Below are 21,236 nucleotides of genomic sequence, written 5' to 3' on the forward strand. Positions count from 1 at the left end.
GTTCCTGTTGGTCGACGTGGACTTCCAAAATGTCCTGGTCCACAAAATTCCATAACGTGGAGAATGGAATGCAACTGTTAATAAATAACAAATAAATTGTCCCTGAAAACCTTGTTGTTCTACGTCATACACATTTATTTTTATAACACATTTTAGGCATGCACAGTTTCTTTTTTCTGCTAGTATATATGGGTGCAGAGGGATCATCTTTAACGAGATTAAGAATAATGAAAATGGATTCTGAACGACATTTAATTTTTGGTGAATACTGTATCCTTTTGCATTTTTTGTGAAACAGAAAGTCAAAAATCTCTTTATTCCTTACCTGAAAAAAGTGCGTATTTGTTTTACTTTTAAAAAGAAGGAAACAACATCCATATCGAGCTCAAACATTGACATTGCGAAAACTCCGCAGTTTTTCTTGTTGTGATTACGCTACGCCCACAGTACTCTAGGCATCGTTATTGCCAAACCAGCATGTTCGGGCCATCAGTTGTCTCTCCAGTTGTTGATTTCTTTATCCATCCACTTACGGTATAAGACACCTCCTCCAAGGTCAGTGCTTTAGTGCTATCTCAAGTCAATGGTTTTTTTTTCAATCAGGTTGTTCTTAGTTTCAAGTCGGATCATGTTTCAATATTAGGTAATTTTTTGTGCCTATTTGATTTCCTCTGTACTGTTTCACTCCATCCAGTAAGACGAAGCGTCGTTAAATACATCAATGATTCTTGAATCTTTGTTATTTAATGTTGGCACATGTACATTTTTCAATTTTTGGTAATCCTCAACGTCAAATAAATTCATTGTGATCCCTCTCGTCACAGTATTTCAAGAGCTGCATGGCCTCCTCAACAAACAAGTAGCATTTCCATGCCATTTTCAAGCTATCATGGTCTGCTATAATCAGGGCTTTCTACAATACAAAGGGCGATAACAAACTAACATAACTACTGATATGCATGGTCGGAAAGCGCCGTGAACAGCGCAATCGCCATCCAGGGGGGGGAGGGGTTCCCAAAAGCACAAGCTAAGTATTTGGTCACCTGACTGACTACGTGGTTTTTCTCCTAGAAGTCTGGTTTCCTCCTATATTAAGACCCCACCCGGCTCCCATCTGCCCCAACATGAGTGAGAAATATATGGTGATTTTATGTTACAGTGTATGAATTCTCTAAATAGATAAAATTTATTTTGATTTAAAATACCTCATACATACAGTGTATCACAGCTCCTGGTGGTTACATAATACTGTCTATTACTCTTGATTAGACTCCTCCTAGGATTCCCTGACGTTCATGATGTTTACCACGGGATTATAATGACCCTTGAGATCATTCACCTTAAATCCTGTAGCATCAGCGTATATTTATTGGGGAAGTGCTAATATTGGAAAGGCCATCAATCGAGTTTTAAACTTCCTTCTCATACATGGAGATACCGTCATTCACAGTAAAGTTTGCACATGTTTTACAGAGGCGGTAAACTGTTTAATTCATTTTCTGTATTTGTTTGCAAGTACAACGAAGCTTTTGGCTGTTGTTGGTGCTGACTAGTCTTTAACTGTTCCCTTGGGTTTTTCTGACACAATCTCACCTAACAGTTTGATAATATTTCGGAAAAGTTGACATTTCTGATTGTCTGCTAATGTCACCAACTCAAATTATCATTAATTATAAAATATTAAGTTACACAAGTACGAATTGCTCTATCAGATCGATCACTTAAACATATAGATTAGCTAACAATAAGAAGGTCCACTTTGTTACATTAGGTATGTAAAAACAACACACATAAGACAATACTGATATTGATAAAAATTGTGATTCAAGTTCAAACTCGACAAAAAGTAGGGCAATATATGACCAAAGGAAACAATTACATGGAGATCCTTAATAAAATACAAGGGCATAAGGCTAGGTGTTCCGGAATGGTAAGCGTCTTCTGCTTCACCGACCACATCCGCCATCCAAATGTATGTCAAATCCATATACTGCTACGTTTGCACAGTGGTAACTGGGGGTAGAAACAACAAAATGGGACCCACACTAAGGAGCATAATCAAAAACAACGACTTTCGTATCACACAACGAAACCCATATTGCCCTAAGACATCATGATGGCGACCATATAACACTTGTTCATAGTCTTCGTTAACCTGCATCTTGCGAAACCCTATGTAATTATCCTTATGTCGGATGTCGTGATATTCGGAGTAAAATGTTGAGTACAGAATCATTATATAAACACCGTAGGTTGGGGGAAGCAAATATGTTACTATCAACAGAAGGAAAGCACGATCGGAAACTAGAAATCGTGCAGCTTATCACACAACTTGGTAGTAAGCCGTGCCTGTTTGTCATGTTGGAAGTAAAGATTGAGGAAGGCGGGTAGAAAAGAAGAGTTTGCAGTATTCCTGATTTCAAGGTAAAGCTTGTATATACGATCAACGTCGTCGATAAATGTCTTGTTATTTGCAGGTAGCCCATCATCGATAAATCTCAATGTGAAATAGAAAAGCTTGGCTGGGTTTGTGTTACCAATTCTAATTATAACACCAATAAATTCTCCTTCATATTAAAACACAGTTTGTTTCCATAGCAACGCCTACAGTCTGCTGCAAATCTTGGCATCGAACTCAACAAAGAGTTATCCAATCAGGAACGCAAACATTGAAGGAATTAATTTATTCAGGCTTTGATTGGTCACCATAAAAATGGTTTAACATAGTTGTTGTTCGGACGATGGATCACAACATTAGTCACAGCTATAAATGACGGACTGCCTTATCAGAGATACATTGGGATGCCATCATTACAAGCGATAGGAAATCATTCTCGCATATGTTCACGGTAAGACAGCATTGCCAGTAGACTATCATTGTTTTTATAATAACATCACCTGACTATCACAAAAATTATTTTAATTTTTTAACACATACCATGCCATTTTTTTTTCCAAGTTTACAACAATGTAAATACATCAAATTTCATAAAAATGTCTTTTTCTTTGTGAAACATGTGAAACACTATTTTAAAATGTAATACAAAAACTGTTAATGTCTACATATATAACAAAATTCGCAACTGTTTACATGAATTGTATAAAAAAAAAGTAAAACATTATCGCAACGAAACCAGCGATATCAAAGGTTTTATTTGTTTTGGTACAAGTAGGGATGTTGGCTTGCAAATTTAATCCAATTCACCTATTGAAATATTGTATGAAATTGTTTTGACAGCTATTATGGCAAAAGCAAGTCTTTCTTGATATGATGATATTGTTTTATAAACCTTTCATTTATCGTATTCTACGGCTGATATGCAGTGTTATAACTGGTCCATAAACATTTTTGATGATTAATAATTCGGCATTAGGTTTGAGCAATTGACAGAAATAGTACGAAACGCATTTCTGATGACTTCAATATGATAATAATCATCTGTGACTGGAATTAGTTTCATATCCTCCAAGTTTGTCATCTTCTGGAAATTTAACTACTGTTTCAAACGTTCCAAGGTGATAAATTGTATGCTTTTGTTTACAGATGGTCCTGCTTGTCTTCGCATTCATTGTTAGTGCCGCTATTGAAGTGTATTCCCTCCCACTGATAGTTCAGCTGACAGCTCCGACTCCGACAGAGCTGGAAACTTCAGGAAACGCCTCCGATGCTATGCTAATATTACGGGAACCCAAGTCTGACTCCGATGAGGAGAAACGCCTTCGCCATAAACGAACGATTCTCTGGGCACCTCTGGGCTCGATACACCTCTTCCAAATGATCAAAGGACCAGGTCACCACAAAAATGAAAAAACGAAACATCACAAGAAGACAAGGAAGCCCCATTCACGAAAACATCCTTTTAGATATGGTAAAAAGTGAGCAATACCCTGTATTCCGTCTTTGCGTATTGCAGAGTTATCTCCTCTTGAGAGCAGGGATTGATTGTTACGTCATTTGTTTCTGAGAGTAACGTCATCAATTTTTGAGAAACGACGTAATTTTCTCACATGAACCAATGACGTAACAATCAATACCTGCTCTCAAAAGAAGATAACTCTGCAATACGCAAAGACGGAATACTGGGAACACTGTTGCAAACGTAAGTGCTACACCTATCGGTGATTCATCGGAACAACCGTCTTGAGAAAACTGTGTCCTGCTTTGGTGTGATATTGTTGATGATATGTTTGTTACACGTGGTAAAACAGTAGAATTTGTGAGAAGTTTTTGGCAATTAGATGTCAGCTATCTATAATGAAATAAAGCACATGAAATAACTCTCTGTCATTGTTCATTTTTGACAAACATCCGTGATTGGGTAATTCCCACGAGAATTTGGCCTATATTATGTCTTCTAATATAACTCAGGTCATGATTAGTCTCAAATCAGCGAAAGTTCCCCGTTTTAGAAAATATAATTTCTAAAACGGGAAATAATCTATAAGAAACATCTCAAAGCTTAATGTTTCAATCAGGTCCGCTTTGGAATACCAATTCATCTGTTATTATCGTCGGCGTACAGCATGTACATAAAAGCCTACTAAGCTCACCAGCATACAGAGTTATGGAGTTAAACAATATTATAAAATCGCTTGAAGACTTATTTAAGTTGGGTGTTGAGATTCAGTAGTGTTCGCCAAATGTTGGGAACACTTAGTGTTTGATTTATTTTTATCATTTTGTTTTTATTTATGTATTTCAAGTTTGTTTTAAATTAAAATAAAAAGCACTTTAAATGTAAGTAACGAAATTGTAATAGTACGAGTGTTGTCATAGCAGATCTCAGATTAATATAAACTTTATTTCATTCCACATTAAGTTAAGTTAAGTTTATTTCCGGTTCAGGACTAGTGAAAGTCCTCTATACAAGACTATTATGTTACACAATACATAAATATATATATTTCTATTCGGTACACGTTAATGTCTATGGTTTGATTAATGATTTGTAGTTAAAGAAAAGTTCTTGATGTTTCCAGTGGGTATCTAGCCTGTTTTTAAATACATTTACATTTGGTGCGGAGACAACATTTTCAGGCAGATCGTTCCATATTGTCACTGTTCTTATTGAAAAAAAGTTTTTCCTAAGCATCGTGGTTGCACGCTTAGGGTATACTTTTTTGCTATGTCCTCTGTTACTGTGACGATCAGCGGCATCTTTCCAAAGTGTGATTGCATTACAACATTCTGTATCATATATTTCGTTTATAATTTTGTACAGTTCTATCATATCTCCCCTACATCTCCTGAAGGCCCACGTTGGTAGTTTAAGTTTCTCAAGTCTCTGTAGGTGATAATTATTAAACAAATCAGTTACTAGACTCATTGATACCTTTCTGTGACGTTTCAGAACATCCGCTATGACTTTGGCACTGTATTAAGCACCGTTCTCATCTGATAAAACAAAGCGTAAAGTATACTCACAGCTACATCTGTATAATGCATAAAATTAAGACTAACTATATAAAATATCACACATCTCGTCAAAGTCGGGTACCGGTCGATACAAGAACTGTGGTCCCAATCTTTTACTTGGTCGATACAGAAGCAAAACGTACATCCTGTCCACTACAGGTAAGTTTTCGTATCTGGCTGTTACTTACGATGGCCGAAGGCGGCCAGACACTTTTAAAGCATTTATACTTCGTTTATGTACCACGCTTTACTTTTGTGTGGTACATATACTTCGTTTGTGTACCACGGTACAAGTTTGTGCGGTACATAAACGAAGCATTTATACGTCGTTTCTGTACCGTTAGCCGAACGCGGCCGGACCAATTTGAAGCATTCATGCTTGGTTTGTGTCCCGTTAGCCGAAAGCGGCCTGACATATTTGAAGCGTGTTCATTTCTTTTGTGTACCACGATACACTTTTGCGTGGTACACAAACGAAGCATATAAAAAAAATATACTTAGATTATGTACCGTTAGCCGAAAACGGCCGGACATATTTGAAGCGTGTATATACTTCGTTTGTGTACCACGATACACTATTGTGTGGTCGTCAGCGGCCATTGATAGCAAATGACCTAAACTGACCCTGAGCTATTAATGTTCCTATTAAAACATAACGGATCGACGCTGTGGAATGTTGAGGTCTCATTTAACTCTTCGGTGGAAGGCTCATACATGATAAGGATTGTTTATATAAAATGGAATGTTTGTTAAGCAAAAAAAGTGTTATTTGCATGTGAATTATATGTATAACGATATTTGAATTCATATACATTTGTCGTTTACTTTTTTTCCGTGTTCCGGTACTTTTTAATTTGTTATTACTTTACTTTGCCTCCTTCCATTCTCTTGGGGCCTATCTTTAAGTTCAGCAATATACAGAAGTAAAATAGGCAGGAAAAAAGTAGTGAGCTATTGGAATTGGTGACAAAAAAAAATGTTAAGGAAAAGTGGTTGGATTCACTATCATCTAAGTCCAATGTCTGTTTAAAACTGTACCACGGCCGCTTTCGGCTGTAGAACGGGACAGAAACGAACAATAAAACTGTAACGCAAAAGTGTACCACAAAAGTGTACCGTGATACAGAAACGACGTATAAATGCTTCGTTTGTGTACCGCACAAAAGTGTAACGCGGTACAGAAACGAAGTATATGTACCGCAAAAAAGTATACCGTGGTACAGAAACGAAGTATATGTACCGCACAAAAGTATACCGTGGTACAGAATCGCCCTAATTGATGTACATTAGGGACAGAATCGCCCTAATTGATGTCCCCTGAGGCACCTCAGAGAAGACATCTGCTGTTTCACATGCGTACCTTTTCATTTCCACTTGTTAAGGGTTTTTTCCTGATGAAAATTTTAGATTCGTTGTCTGATATATATTGATCCGGTATTGTAATGAGCCACCGAAGCGCTTTTAAAGTTATCAGTCTGTCCTTAGATTACTCAGATTGCTGAATATCAATGGTGGTGATTAGTGACTGACCAGTCACCACATCAGTGACTTGACTGACCACATCAGTGACTTGAATGACCACATCAGTGACTTGACTGACCACATCAGTGACTTGACTGACCATATCAGTGACTTGACTGACCACATCAGTGGTGATGTGACTGACCACATCAGTGACTAACCACATCACACATCAGTGACTGACCAAATCAGTGACAGCCAAAACTGTGCTGCTAATCAAAGTGCTCTGTTTTGTGGAGGTAATCCTTTTACCGATTATGTTTTACAAGGGTTGAGGCCCTTGGATCATCATCCTTAACAGTATGTCTTCTCGTATGGGGCTCTCTTTCGACACACCATATACTGTATGTGTTTGACTTTCATTTACCGATTCATTTATTCTTTTGTTTATTATTTTCTGCTTTCATTCAGGTGATTTTTTCCGATTCCACGATAGTTTTCAATTATACCTATAAATATATAAGTGATTATGCTTGTGAAAAGGTGGTCATTTATACTACTTTCTCCTGTGTACTCTTGTATCTTACAACAGAATCGAGGTAAGCAAGTCTGGAATAATCTTGAATATTAACATCAAATTCTCCTTCTCCCAGTCTGATTGTAGTGTTGGTGGATTGCCGGAACTCAAATATTGGTTTGGGTGTTATCTGGACTGCTCTCATCAGACATAAGTTGTTTTAAAACCATCAGCTCCGAGGATTAGCTTGGCTTAATAGCCGGTTACTGGTACTCTTTAGTGGAGTGATGATCCAAGTGATAATGCATCCATGTGATCCTCTGGCAAATACAGAACTGAACTTTCTCGGCTTTGGATGTACTGTTGCTGTGTACTTGTAACCATCCATAAGATTTTAAGTTTGATACCCTGCACGTGTCCTCCGCTTGAATTTCATGTACCTGTATCTGCTGAAAGCCTTTTTAGAGGATGGCTGATAAGGATATATATGGAAAAACACTCCTCCGACACTCCTTCCTGATACGGAACGCTTTCAAATGCTAGCGGACGTTCCACTTCCTAGAGTATAGCATTTTTTCTGGTGCCCAACTTATCAAACAAGCACTGTGGAAAAGTTATAATGTCCAATAATATATAAAGAAGACATACAAAATGTGTTTTCTTTCCTTATTTATTTTTTCAATATTCACTCCTGTACCATAGACAAAAATTGGAATAAATGTATTATGGATAAACTTGATGAAAAAAAAGATTTCTACCAATTTTCACTTAATTCAGTTCATGTTTCTTTGTCTCTTTCAATTTTAAAGTTAACGTCATTATCATCAGTAAAACTTATGATCTGTGATGAACCAGATTTTGCTTTTGATCATCTAAAACCCAAATATTTTCACCGGAGAAATTCTTCACATCACTACAGAAATGGGGCAGATCACTCCTCTACACAGAGAACTGTGAAGGTCTGACAGAGATATCTCAACTAAAATTATGATATGCTTGATTGTCAAACAAAAGGCTTGCATTATGAATCTCACCCCAAGGGTTAAGACTTTCCTGGGAGGTGATTCTTTTCTATCAATAATATGCTCCAAAACAAAGATTATCAACATTTGTAATGAGTTTCTTTCCCAATTTGCACGTTTATCCCATAAAATCTACTGGTGAAATTACAATTTACCGTTCTTGTGACGTTATCTTAATGTTCCTATGTTGTTATGTTGTGACAGCATTATGTTGGCCATTATGACACTAACAATAAATCTATTCCAACCCGACCCCTGTCCGGAGTGCCCTGACAAGTAGATCTTTCACAGATGCAACAAGAAATGCACCATATATCATACCTTCACAGCTTGCTGGTAATGCTCTTAGTTTTAACTCGTTTACCCCTGAAATTCCGTATTAAACTATTCCAACCTTTGAATTGGAAGAGTTCAAATGTGTCTTCAGGGGTGAATGAGTTAATTTTTTGTCATGGTTTCATACATCTTTAATGTATATGGTACCACACACATCAACCTTAATGTCATGCCAAGATGTAATTAATTGCAATTATAAATCCAATTTTCATTATTGTAAGACTCATAAACGCATGACACAACAATATCAATCAAACATTACACATACAATCCGACAACGGTCCTGGTGTTTTGCATAGCTAGCCAATAACAACAACATGACTATAAGGCTCTTTCATATCCTGGGATGCATGATAGGGAAATTCCACCCTAGTGGTTTCCAAAGTGGGTAAAACCCAAAGCTTGCTGAGTGTTTTGCATCAATTTGAAAATCCTAAGGGTTGAATTTCCCTGTCTAATACCCCTGGGAATGATAAAGTATTTTTCTCTAAATCCAATCACCAGAATTAGCTCAGAAACCACAAAAATAAGTGTTACACTTTGCGCCTAGTAGCATCTAAATTATCCCGTTTTGTGACATCACGTCATCATTATCCCATTGTGACATCATGCACATGAAACAGGGTGAAAGATTTTCCCACTACAATTACTTTCCATGATACAGAAGGGTACTGTACAGTGTAATGTCAGAGACACACCATTGATGGTTACACAGATGACTAGACACATCTATTGTTATCTTTTTCATCAAGGTAAACTGACCTCATTTCATCTCTTATTGTGACCTTATTCAGACACTCAGAATGTGACTTTGATCATTTCTAACAATATGTGTATGATGTACAAATTTGAGATATCTAGGTTTTGACATTCATTTACATCTGCAAATTTCAGAAAACCATCCTAAACATTATTGTATCATCTTGAAAATTGGTAAATCCAGAATTATTCCAGTAATGTTACTTACAGAAGTATTCATTTTTGCCGTAATATAAACAAACGTTCAACTTTAAAGAGAATGTGTTTAAACTGTAATGACATTCCAAAGTGCACAAAAATCAACATGTCCTGGTTATGGCGGTGTCGCAATATATAGGTTTCCTGTATAAAAGGTAAATAAACCATAACACAACCCTGATTTGTGCTTCTAAAACCACATACAAGAAAAATCAAAATAGGTATGAATTGAGCAGTGTCACTGACCAGCATCTCATCTAGTTAAGGTTTAGCAAAAATACTGGTAAGCCAAGATTGGGGTAGAGACAAACATAAAAATGTATACTAATTTACAACAATATCATCTGTTTTGAAGTTATCTCCCTATAACATTACTAATAAAGACTATTGTACCTAATTTTTCAGAAGTTTGATAGTGCATGTGTTATCAATGTATCCATGTGTATTTTTCAGAAGTTTGATAGTGCATGTGTTATCAATGTATCCATGTGTATTTTTCAGAAGTTTGATAGTGGGTGTGTTATCAATGTATTCATGTGTATTTTTCAAATGTGCCCCCCGCTTAATTACACAGTCATCTATTATTAACTTCATTTTCTTCGGGCAGAACTCCCTTATATCAAAATGAGTGGATGACATACTGCCTTAAAACATTGCATGTATTATTCAGTGAATATCACTGTGTAGTACATGTGTAGATCATTACTAATCAAGGCAAAAATAACAAAATCTGGCAAACAAACATGTTATGTTAGTATAACAACCATCTCACCCAATAATTTAACATAAATCACATTATTGCATCAATTAATAATAAACAAATCTTAAAAATATTTCAATGTGGCATTTATAATTCATACAACAATAAAAATACACAACATCTAAAGCTATTGCGTACACAGATTCAGATCATCAGTCAAGCGTCTTGACAAGGAAAGCATATAGCGTTACAGGCAATATCAGGAGGGGGCATTCAGGTTTCAATTGAGATCAAAGAGGTTTACAAATTAAAAACAAATATTTTTGTCAGAGGCACAGATTTCACAAAAGTAATATCTTGTTAAACAAGGCATCACAGATCATCCCTTGTGATTTGAAGTGATTGTAAATGTTTTAAGTGTACAGGGGTAACAGTGATATTAGAAAGGTTAAAGTATGGAACTAATACAAAACCGTGACATTCATGAGCATGTATGGTTAAATTTGCCACTGGTATTTTTTCCAAAATTTCATGTGATCATTACTTAACAGAGCTAATGAACAGTGTTTGAATGACTATCTATTTTATCTGTATTTGGAAATGTTTCTAGCTATTTTATAAACCTAATACATTAAGAACATGATGAGGAAAAGATAGCATTCCCTGCCATGGTAGAAAATATAAAATATGGAATAAATTATAAGACTTGTTCCCACTGTTGTGTTGGTAGTAGGTCTATTTTTAATGGTCCATAGTTACTATAAATAGGTGACCGATTGGTAACCCTTGTATATCTGAGGATAAAATCATTTAATGGATCATATTTGTATATTAGAGGACACTTTCAATAGGTCTAATTAATGGTTAAGACTATTTTTTAATGGTTCAGATTTGTGTTCAACTACACTTACATTTTCAATGATCCAGCTGGTATATATAGGTTTATTTGGTCAGACTTGTAAATCATGCCTAATTTTAATGGGTCAGGATGCAAGATCAATGGTTGAAATGTACCTTAATTAATTGTGACTGGTTTAATAAAGGTTTTGACTGGTACTGTACATCTCTGTATATTTTTAATGGTCCAAACTGATACAATGTAAAATCCATCTGGCTAAACGTTTGATGGTCCAGGTTAATACAGGTATATCTTAGACATTTCTATTGGTACGATAAAAACTGGGTTATAAGAGAATACATTTAATGGTCCAGACTAGTATATCTAAGTAAAGTATTAATGGTCCAGACTAGGATATTGATGCTAACATTTAATGGTCTAGATTGTAATGGATACATTTAATGGTCTAGATTGTAATGGATACATTTAACGGTCTAGTTTGTAATGGATACATTTAACGGCCTAGATTGTAATGAATACATTTAATGGTCAAGGTTGTAATGGGTACATTTAATGGTCTAGATTGTAATGAATACATTTAATGGTCTAAAATTAATGGATACATTTAACGGTCTAGTTTGTAATGGATACATTTAACGGGCTAGATTGTAATGAATATATTTAATGGTCAAGGTTGTAATGGGTACATTTAATGGTCTAAATTGTAATGAATACATTTAATGGTCTAAAATGAATGGATACATTTAATGGTCTAGATTGTAATGGATACATTTAATGGTCTAGATGGTAATGGATACATTTAACAGTCTAGATTGTAATAAGTTCTAGATTTTTTCGTACCAAAAATATTTTTCAGAATAACAAAGTCACTGGATAACTGTCATTAAAGTTGTTGGTGAAGCAACTCAGTTCTTGATAGCAGCATCAAGAAAGTAAATTGTTTAGAAAAAAGTTATAAAGATTAACTGACCTCTGAATCAGCGATATTTAGTTTTCCGTTGTATTATAATAAAGAAATCATATATTTGTTTTCTTATACAAACAAAGTAAATATAACAGTTTCACTGATAACTTCCCGTATTCTGTTGAGTAACGTATTTACTGTGTACTACCTACTTAAGTATATATGTTACCTTACATATTATCTATCTAGGACTTTATCTCCCTTAACCATTTCACCTCTATGTAACTTCAGTAAACTCTACCATGCATTGATCTGGTTAAGTCCATTATGGTCTACAGTGGTGAAAGGGTTAAAAGAATTAATCTACGTTACGTCAGAGTTCTTTCATCAATAGCAATGTAAATGTAATGTTGTGTATGCTAATGTGGCATTGATTAATTAACATTAGTTACAGAAGGGTTTCGTTTCAGGGGTTTTACGTCCCGACAATAGCCCAGGTCATTTGAAGTTTTATTTTACATGTAGAAATTCTTGGAAGAGATTAAAGTAAATTACGAGGTTCACGTAGCATGTATCATCACTATACTTTCTACTAGAGTTAACTGCAATAAACTGTGAGCTATGTATTCTTATACAACCAGAGTGTCCACCCTTCCTTGACAACCAAATCACTTTTGTTTCCATGAATGATTATCTTTAGCGTAAATACTTGACGAGACACATTCAAGAGATTTAAGCAAATACTGTATTAACTTCATAGAATAGCATCCTCTCAATTGTGAATTCATATATCCATAAATATATCGTATGGGCACATTTCAAGAAACAAAGTGCATTTAATATAATTTACTTCTGAAATCCATATACTGTTTCAAATCAGGAGCTAGAGAATATTTCAAAACTTGGGGGGAGAATAGCAAGTAGAATCTACAGATATTGATTCTAATGAACAGCTCTCATACTCCTTACTTTGAGAAAAAAAATCATACATACATTAAAATTGGGAATTATATAGAAATCATAGCAGTTAATTATCATATAACATTTTTCAATTCACACTATTCAGTTTTATATGGCACTGTGATTTTACATTATCAGCTTTGTTAATCAATACAAAAAAACGTTTCAACAATATAGAGTTATCTTGACACTATGAGTTGCCTCCAACTCCTATTTAACAGATATTTATTATACCGTATATTTTGTCTTTGAAAGTACAGTTAAAGCATTAGAGACTAAATTAGGAAATATATTTCATGCTGCTCCAGTAATTTACAATTTCTTGTTTTCGCACCCCAGGAAGTTTGCATATCCAATGGTAGAATGAACATTGAATTGTTGGATAAAATTGCTGTATAAGTTAATAGGAAGCTAAGCAAACCAAAGAAAAAAGCAATAGCTAAATGTGAGCAATGTTTGAATGTTACTTATCTACATTAATGCACCCTTAAGATAACATTCACATATAACAATTATTAATAACAAAAATTTGAGTAGAAACCGATAATTAAATTTTATACAAAGAAGTCAGGAAACACTACAGTAAAACCTCCTCCATATATATGCACTTATATCTATTAATGGAAGACAGAAAGTGTGGTTATACAAAGATGGCACGTCACTAGTAATAAGTATTTCTACAATTGGAAATTCTGTTGCGCATGATTATAATTTGTTAATAAAACTCTGAAGGAGAAAAAACTATCATATTATATGAAATTAGAGAAGGGAAGTAACTCTTAGAGTAAAGAAGGGAAATAACTCTTATGGCGAGAAGGGAAGTAACTCTAAATGTAGAGAGGGAATTACCTTTAACAGTAGATAAAATGGTACAAATATAGAAATAACAAGTCAATAGGAAAATTATACAACTTTTAAAAGATTTGGCTATTTCAGATTACCACTATACAGCCCAACATACGATTTGGCCAGAAGAATGTGTAAAAGGAAAAGTTAATAATTCCCATCCAATTTTAGTAAGAAAGTACATGGCCAACATTACAACAGATAGCACATACAACACTAAGATTGTATATATCATAACAAGTGGAATTCTTGAAAATGTTTGACAATAAAATACAAATAATTTGAAGTAGACAGTAAATCACAATTAATGAAGACATCATAATATACTCTGTAAACTTGATTAATTTTCTACCATACCCACTTCAACCACTTATCAGTCTTCATTCACTCAATATATACACTAAATGTAACCTGATATGGGTTCCGGAAACATTCATATTGAAATTTTGCATCATTGAGGCAAGCATTAGTTGTATGAACAGTATTCATGTCAAGAAACTAGGCCCTGTATTCACAAAGCTGCACTCCATCTCATATCCTTAGCTCCAGCTCAATTAATAATACGATTGAAAAATACGTTTTTAAATTTTGTATAATTCTGCCGGTTCTTCAACAAAAATCAGTAGCGGAATACCATATTTAGTGTTAACATTTTGATTCTGTTAAAGATCTCATTAATTTAGTTACAAGATATTCAGTCGTACCACGTACCTTTAATTTGAGCATGAGACCAGTGTTATGACTATGGGGCTAGTTAATTTAGAAGGGTAGGGTTCTACGTCAGCATCTTCAGTGGCCCTTACAGCTGGTTACTGTTAACAGGGATTTATTTTCAGTATGTTTCATGTTGGTATAGTTGATGTGAGCTCCAACACTGACACATTGTGTGTAGTCAATATTACAAGTGGAGGAAAAGTTAGATTGATACATGAGCAAACTTGTAATACTGTAACACTAATCTCTGCACCTGATATTTAGTCTTAGTGAGAGCCCTAGGAATGATTGAAACAAAGTTTCATTGATATTATATGGTTTGTATTAAATTACCCCCCACACATATTTCCTCTTCACCATTAGGCTAATGTACGAGGTGCCTTAACACAGAAATTGGGGCCCAAGGGAGTCACAGATGATCTGTTGTTGTATGGTGTTCAAGTTCTAACTACTGGACTAGAGACACAACATCAAGTCAGCAGTGTATCAGGAGATAAATGCTGGAGGTAATTATGTAAAATAACTCAAAGTCAAGCTTTTCCTTTCTATTCAGTCAACAAAAGGACATTGAACTTCTGAATGATGTTTCCTATGAACAACAACAACAGAATGGATTTTATTTATCCTGAAACTTAATATCATCTCCATCTTCTTTAGAAGACTGATTCCTGAACAATATCAGCACAAGTGACTGACCTGGTTTACTGGTTCCAAGTCAATGGTTATCTGAAAAGTTACAAGTAGAACTTTCTAAAACTTTCCAGTGGTGTATCTTGTCCATCTTTGGTTCTCACAAATATTTTAATAATTTTAATAATTGATTAAAATCAGCTTCACATTCAAATGGCCTTCATAACTGACCTTGTCACAAATCCTACCACTGGCCAGTACAAATGGAGTCTGGTCTTGACCTGTACCATACATGTATGACCTGTATCTCTGAGGCCTGACCTTGACTTATACCACATAGGTCTGACCTTGATCTGTACCACACAGGTCTGATCTTAACCTGTATCACATAGGCCTGACCTTGACCTGTTCCACACATGTTTGACCTTGACCTGTACCACACAGGTCTGACCTTGAGCAAGTTTGAGAATTGGTGTCACTAAGAAGTCTATCATACGAACACTGGTTCAGCATCAGAAGGTAGGTTCCATACAAAGTCAAACTGTAAAGGGAGGTGAACACTTCTGTTAGTCAATGAGCAATCATAACAGTGCATAAAACAAAGGAAAATATATAATGTAACATAGTACTGACATCTAAAATATATAATGTAACATAGTACTGACTCCTAAAATATATAATGTAATATAGTACTGACACCTAAAATATATAATGTAATATAGTACCGACACCTAAAATATATAATGTAACATAGTACCGACACCTAAAATATATAATGTAACATAGTACTGACTCCTAAAATATATAATGTAACATAGTACTGACACCTAAAATATATAATGTAACATAGTACTGACACCTAAAATATATAATGTAACATAGTACTGACACCTAAAATATATAATGTAACATAGTACTGACACCTAAAATATATAATGTAACATAGTACTGACACCTAAAATATATAATGTAACATAGTACTGACACCTAAAATATATAATGTAACATAGTACTGACACCTAAAATATATAATGTAACATAGTACTGACACCTAAAATATATAATGTAACATAGTACTGACACCTAAAATATATAATGTAACATAGTACTGACACCTAAAATATATAATGTAACATAGTACTGACACCTAAAATATATAATGTAACATAGTACTGACACCTAAAATATATAATGTAACATAGTACTGACACCTAAAATATATAATGTAACATAGTACTGACACCTAAAATATATAATGTAACATAGTACTGACACCTAAAATATATAATGTAACATAGTACTGACACCTAAAATATATAATGTAACATAGTACTGACACCTAAAATATATAATGTAACATAGTACTGACACCTAAAATATATAATGTAACATAGTACTGACACCTAAAATATATAATGTAACATAGTACTGACACCTAAAATATATAATGTAACATAGTACTGACACCTAAAATATATAATGTAACATAGTACTGACACCTAAAATATATAATGTAACATAGTACTGACACCTAAAATATATAATGTAACATAGTACTGACACCTAAAATATATAATGTAACATAGTACTGACACCTAAAATATATAATGTAACATAGTACTGACACCTAAAATATATAATGTAACATAGTACTGACACCTAAAATATATAATGTAACATAGTACTGACACCTAAAATATATAATGTAACATAGTACTGACACCTAAAATATATAATGTAACATAGTACTGACACCTAAAATATATAATGTAACATAGTACTGACACCTAAAATATATAATGTAACATAGTACTGACACCTAAAATATATAATGTAACATAGTACTGACACCTAAAATATATAATGTAACATAGTACTGACACCTAAAATATATAATGTAACATAGTACTGACACCTAAAATATATAATGTAACATAGTACTGACACCTAAAATATATAATGTAACATAGTACTGACACCTAAAATATATAATGTAACATAGTACTGACACCTAAAATATATAATGTAACATAGTACTGACACCTAAAATATATAATGTAACATAGTACTGACACCTAAAATATATAATGTAACATAGTACTGACACCTAAAATATATAATGTAACATAGTACTGACACCTAAAATATATAATGTAACATAGTACTGACACCTAAAATATATAATGTAACATAGTACTGACACCTAAAATATATAATGTAACATAGTACTGACACCTAAAATATATAATGTAATATAGTACTGACACCTAAAATATATAATGTAACATAGTACCGACACCTAAAACATTTGCTGTAATATTTGTGAAAAGTACATGGTATTCAAAAGAATACCATAATTAAGGTGTTTTACAAACGCAACTGAGAACTTCAAAATGATGCACAAGAGCCACTGGAAACCCATGGAATTACTAGTATATTCATACTGATAACTTGCAGTGAAACTAATACATTGTACCAGAAATACATCATTTGTTGCGCTAATCTAAAATTATTATTTATTTATTTTTATTTTGCAGGAATTCTGAAATATGATAAAAAAAAAAACTAGATGGAGATACAATGTACTATGATGTATTTTCCCCCTTCATATCTAGTCCATCTTTCAACTTTATTTTGTCAACATCTTTTATTGGTGTTTTTATTTATGTAGATTTAATTAAAATTTAAATTAATGAATACCCCACTACATCAAAAACTGTAATAGAATAATATCACCTCCTCTACAACCAATAAAATACAAGTCAGTCCAGGGTAAACAAAGAACTTGTTTAGGCAGGTCCCACATGTCAATCTACATTCCTTACCTCTGCAAATTCATCTTCCTCTGGAGGTTCTGTGTTTGGGGAGTAGCTGAAGCTCACACCTGTCATGGGGAAAAAGTCTTCTGGTACCACAGTCTTAGGATTGATCTGTAAAGGTGAGAAACACAACTCATTGATTATTATAATATTTACATATGTTAGCTATGTACCTATAATACAGTGAGTGAATTGATGTACACAGAACACTCATTGTTTGACATTTGGTGAGTTTTTTCTCAATTACTTTCCTGTTTCAAAGGTTCATCTTAAACAAATTTCCTATAAATGTTTTTTTACTTATAAAATTTCATTTTTTACCTACATTTGTATATTCAAACATATTAACTGATTATTTCTTACCTATATCAAATCATGCCTGTTCATTTCTTATCTATATTCAAACATTGTAACTGTTACTTTCTTTTCTATATCAAAACATCATTACTTTTCATTTTTTACCTATCTCAAAAAAGCTGTTAATTTCTTACAGAAGTACCAATATCCCTTTTGACATTTTTCACTGCAATGAAAGATAGAACTATATCTAATAATTCTTGATATTTTACTGGTAAAATTGTAATATCATACAAATCCAGTCCATATCACGAGAAGATGGCAATGGTAAGGGCTAGCCAGTAAGGAGTTCAATCAATCTTGTTATTCAAAGTAAACTGTGTCTAAGTTTCATCATGTAGCACTACCTTTGTACCAATCCCTCAAACCTTAGAACTGTCAAACTGGACAATAACAACGGAGTTTTTGATGTTTGTTTTCTAGGAGGGAATATAAACAAATGTAAACTAACAAACCATGACACATTCTGCACAGCCATAACTTCAATCAGTACTTGTAACTTTAATATCACCTAAAAGTCACTGTACTTACTTTTCTTTCTATAGCACTTGTGAAGTCGAAAAGTCGATAAAATGGCATATTCTGTAAAGTAAAGAGATCTGATAGTCGTCTCTCCGGTCTTTTCATTAAAAGCTGAGGAGAAAAAAAGATGTTTTGTTATTATGAAATATAATACTGTAAATATGAAATAAATTAAAGACAGTAAGAAGGATAGTAAGACATACTGGGTAATTTTAGATGGTATTGATCAAAATCCCATTAGTGCTGTACCAGGGTCATGGGATTTCTATGCATGGATACAGGATGTTTCTACTTCAGATTATACAGAGAAACATTTAGCTTTGTCTCCACATGATGTACAGTAAATAACATCTGATGATATGGCCGTCAGTATTGGAGTTCTTCAGTTGAGATTTGCCATTACTTTAACTTGTACTGTGATTCATGATGACACAAATATACACCTGAACATGTTTTTAAGACCACATAAAGACAGGAATACCATAGCAACAAGTCTTTAAATCCATGATGGACAATTGTTAATTCAATATTCTTAATAAGCTAAATTCTGAATAAGAGAGACAGAAAAACCTTGGTACATCAGTTGGTCAATTTTTGCCTGGACTATAACATTGGAATTTTTAAAAGCCAAAACTAATAGTATTATTAATGTATTTGGTCATCAGAGTCCTGGGTCACACCTTAAACATTCATACAAGAAGTTTCACTACCAAAGTAGATCACTGTATAATATGGTCTCACCTTATCAATGACTTCCTGTGCTCGGTCGCTGACAAAGTTTGGTAATAAGTAATCACAGTCAAATACTTTTGTGGCCATCTCCTTGTGATCAGATGCGCCCTCTGCTGGGTACTGTTGGAAGTAGTAGAATAGAAAACATTAATCAAGACTCATACTGTGCTAAAATCACCTGTATCAATTTTACCGCACAATCTGGCCCGCTGACAATAATATCCAAACAATTTTCTGTCGATACATATGTTACGCTTGATAAAAAAATTGTATTTTGGTACAATTGCGATATCTATCTAGCACAAGCCCAATGGGGCTACACATACAATCTAACTCAAAGTACAGAGTGAGCTTATCGCAGGAAAATGAGATACCATCTGCTATAATTTTACTACAACTGTGTTGGACATGGGTGCAGTAGGTTGTTCCCGGATAAAAACAGCACTAATGAATAATGCTGACAATAGTTAAGGAAGCATTGGTTCAATTTACAGACAAAACAATCAGTTTAATACCCTGCCTGCATTAATGCTTTAGTCCAGGGCTACAAAAGAATTTAGAAGCAATGAAATTGTTTTATTATCAGTTTTGTACCAGAATATGACTTTATACATGGGTATATATATACATGTTGCAAATATGGACTAATTCACCAAATCCTGACTGATTAATAAGAGAAATATTACCTTTTTCCATATCTGAAATTTCACCTAATAAAGCCTTAGACTGTTTCAAGATCTAGGCAAGTGTATGAAAAAATGGATACTTTGGTCCAGTTGAAGTAAAACAGGGTCATTTTTATGTCGTTTTTTACAGTTTACCATCCCAGTCAAGTTTATTACAATGTGTACATTATGTAACTTAAAGAGGTAACTACATCTTAAGTTACACACAGTTTACTATAACTTAGCTTAACTTAAGCTTATTTACATGTATTTTTAATATTCCTAGCTTATATAGAATTGACCAATAAGCTTACAACTGTGTTAAGGAAGAAAATATTGCCTACCTTGCCTGCCAACATGACAAACATGAGAATTCCGAGGGACCACCAATCAGCAGTGTGACCATAGGCCTGAGCAGAAAGCACCTCCGGAGCTGTCAAAAAGAACAAATCAGTCTGTAAATGGGTTTAATGCATTTAAAAGGGGAGGCAAAACATTACATAAAATCTGCTACTTTAATCTGTAATTCATGTAAGTCAAACAGAGATTGCAGTTTTTGGGATATTCAGACTAGCGGTCCTATAAAGGTTTTTGGGATATCCAGACTGGCGGTCCTATAAAGGTTGTTGGGATATCCAGACTGGCGGTCCTATAAAGGTTTTTGGGATATCCAGACTGGCGATCCTATAAAGGTTGTTGGGATATCCAGACTGGTGGTCCAAAAAAGGTTTTTGGAATATCCAGACTAGCGGGCCTATACAGGTTTTTGGGATATCCAGACTGGCTGTCCTATAAAGGTTTTTGGGATATCCAGACTGG

The 21,236-nt window shown here is 34.1% G+C and overlaps 1 protein-coding gene across 2 annotated transcripts in view; it reads right to left on the bottom strand.

Moving 5' to 3' along the window:
- Window positions 1–8,055: 8,055 nt before the first annotated feature.
- Window positions 8,056–21,236, bottom strand: part of LOC110458540 (serine/threonine-protein kinase S6KL-like) — a 40,188-nt gene continuing 27,007 nt past the window's right edge. For both annotated transcript variants that reach the window (XM_021510278.1, XM_021510277.1), the window contains 5 exons: window positions 20,762–20,850; window positions 19,762–19,872; window positions 19,030–19,131; window positions 18,148–18,252; window positions 8,056–15,863 (listed from right to left, as the gene is read on the bottom strand). In XM_021510278.1, the coding sequence (XP_021365953.1) occupies window positions 15,813–15,863; window positions 18,148–18,252; window positions 19,030–19,131; window positions 19,762–19,872; window positions 20,762–20,850 (458 nt within the window). In that variant the 3' untranslated portion in view covers window positions 8,056–15,812. The remainder of the gene's footprint in view (window positions 15,864–18,147; window positions 18,253–19,029; window positions 19,132–19,761; window positions 19,873–20,761; window positions 20,851–21,236) is intronic.

The sequence above is a fragment of the Mizuhopecten yessoensis genome, unplaced genomic scaffold, assembly GCF_002113885.1.
Source record: "Mizuhopecten yessoensis strain PY_sf001 unplaced genomic scaffold, ASM211388v2 scaffold9651, whole genome shotgun sequence".
In the NCBI taxonomy this organism is placed as follows: domain Eukaryota; kingdom Metazoa; phylum Mollusca; class Bivalvia; order Pectinida; family Pectinidae; genus Mizuhopecten; species Mizuhopecten yessoensis.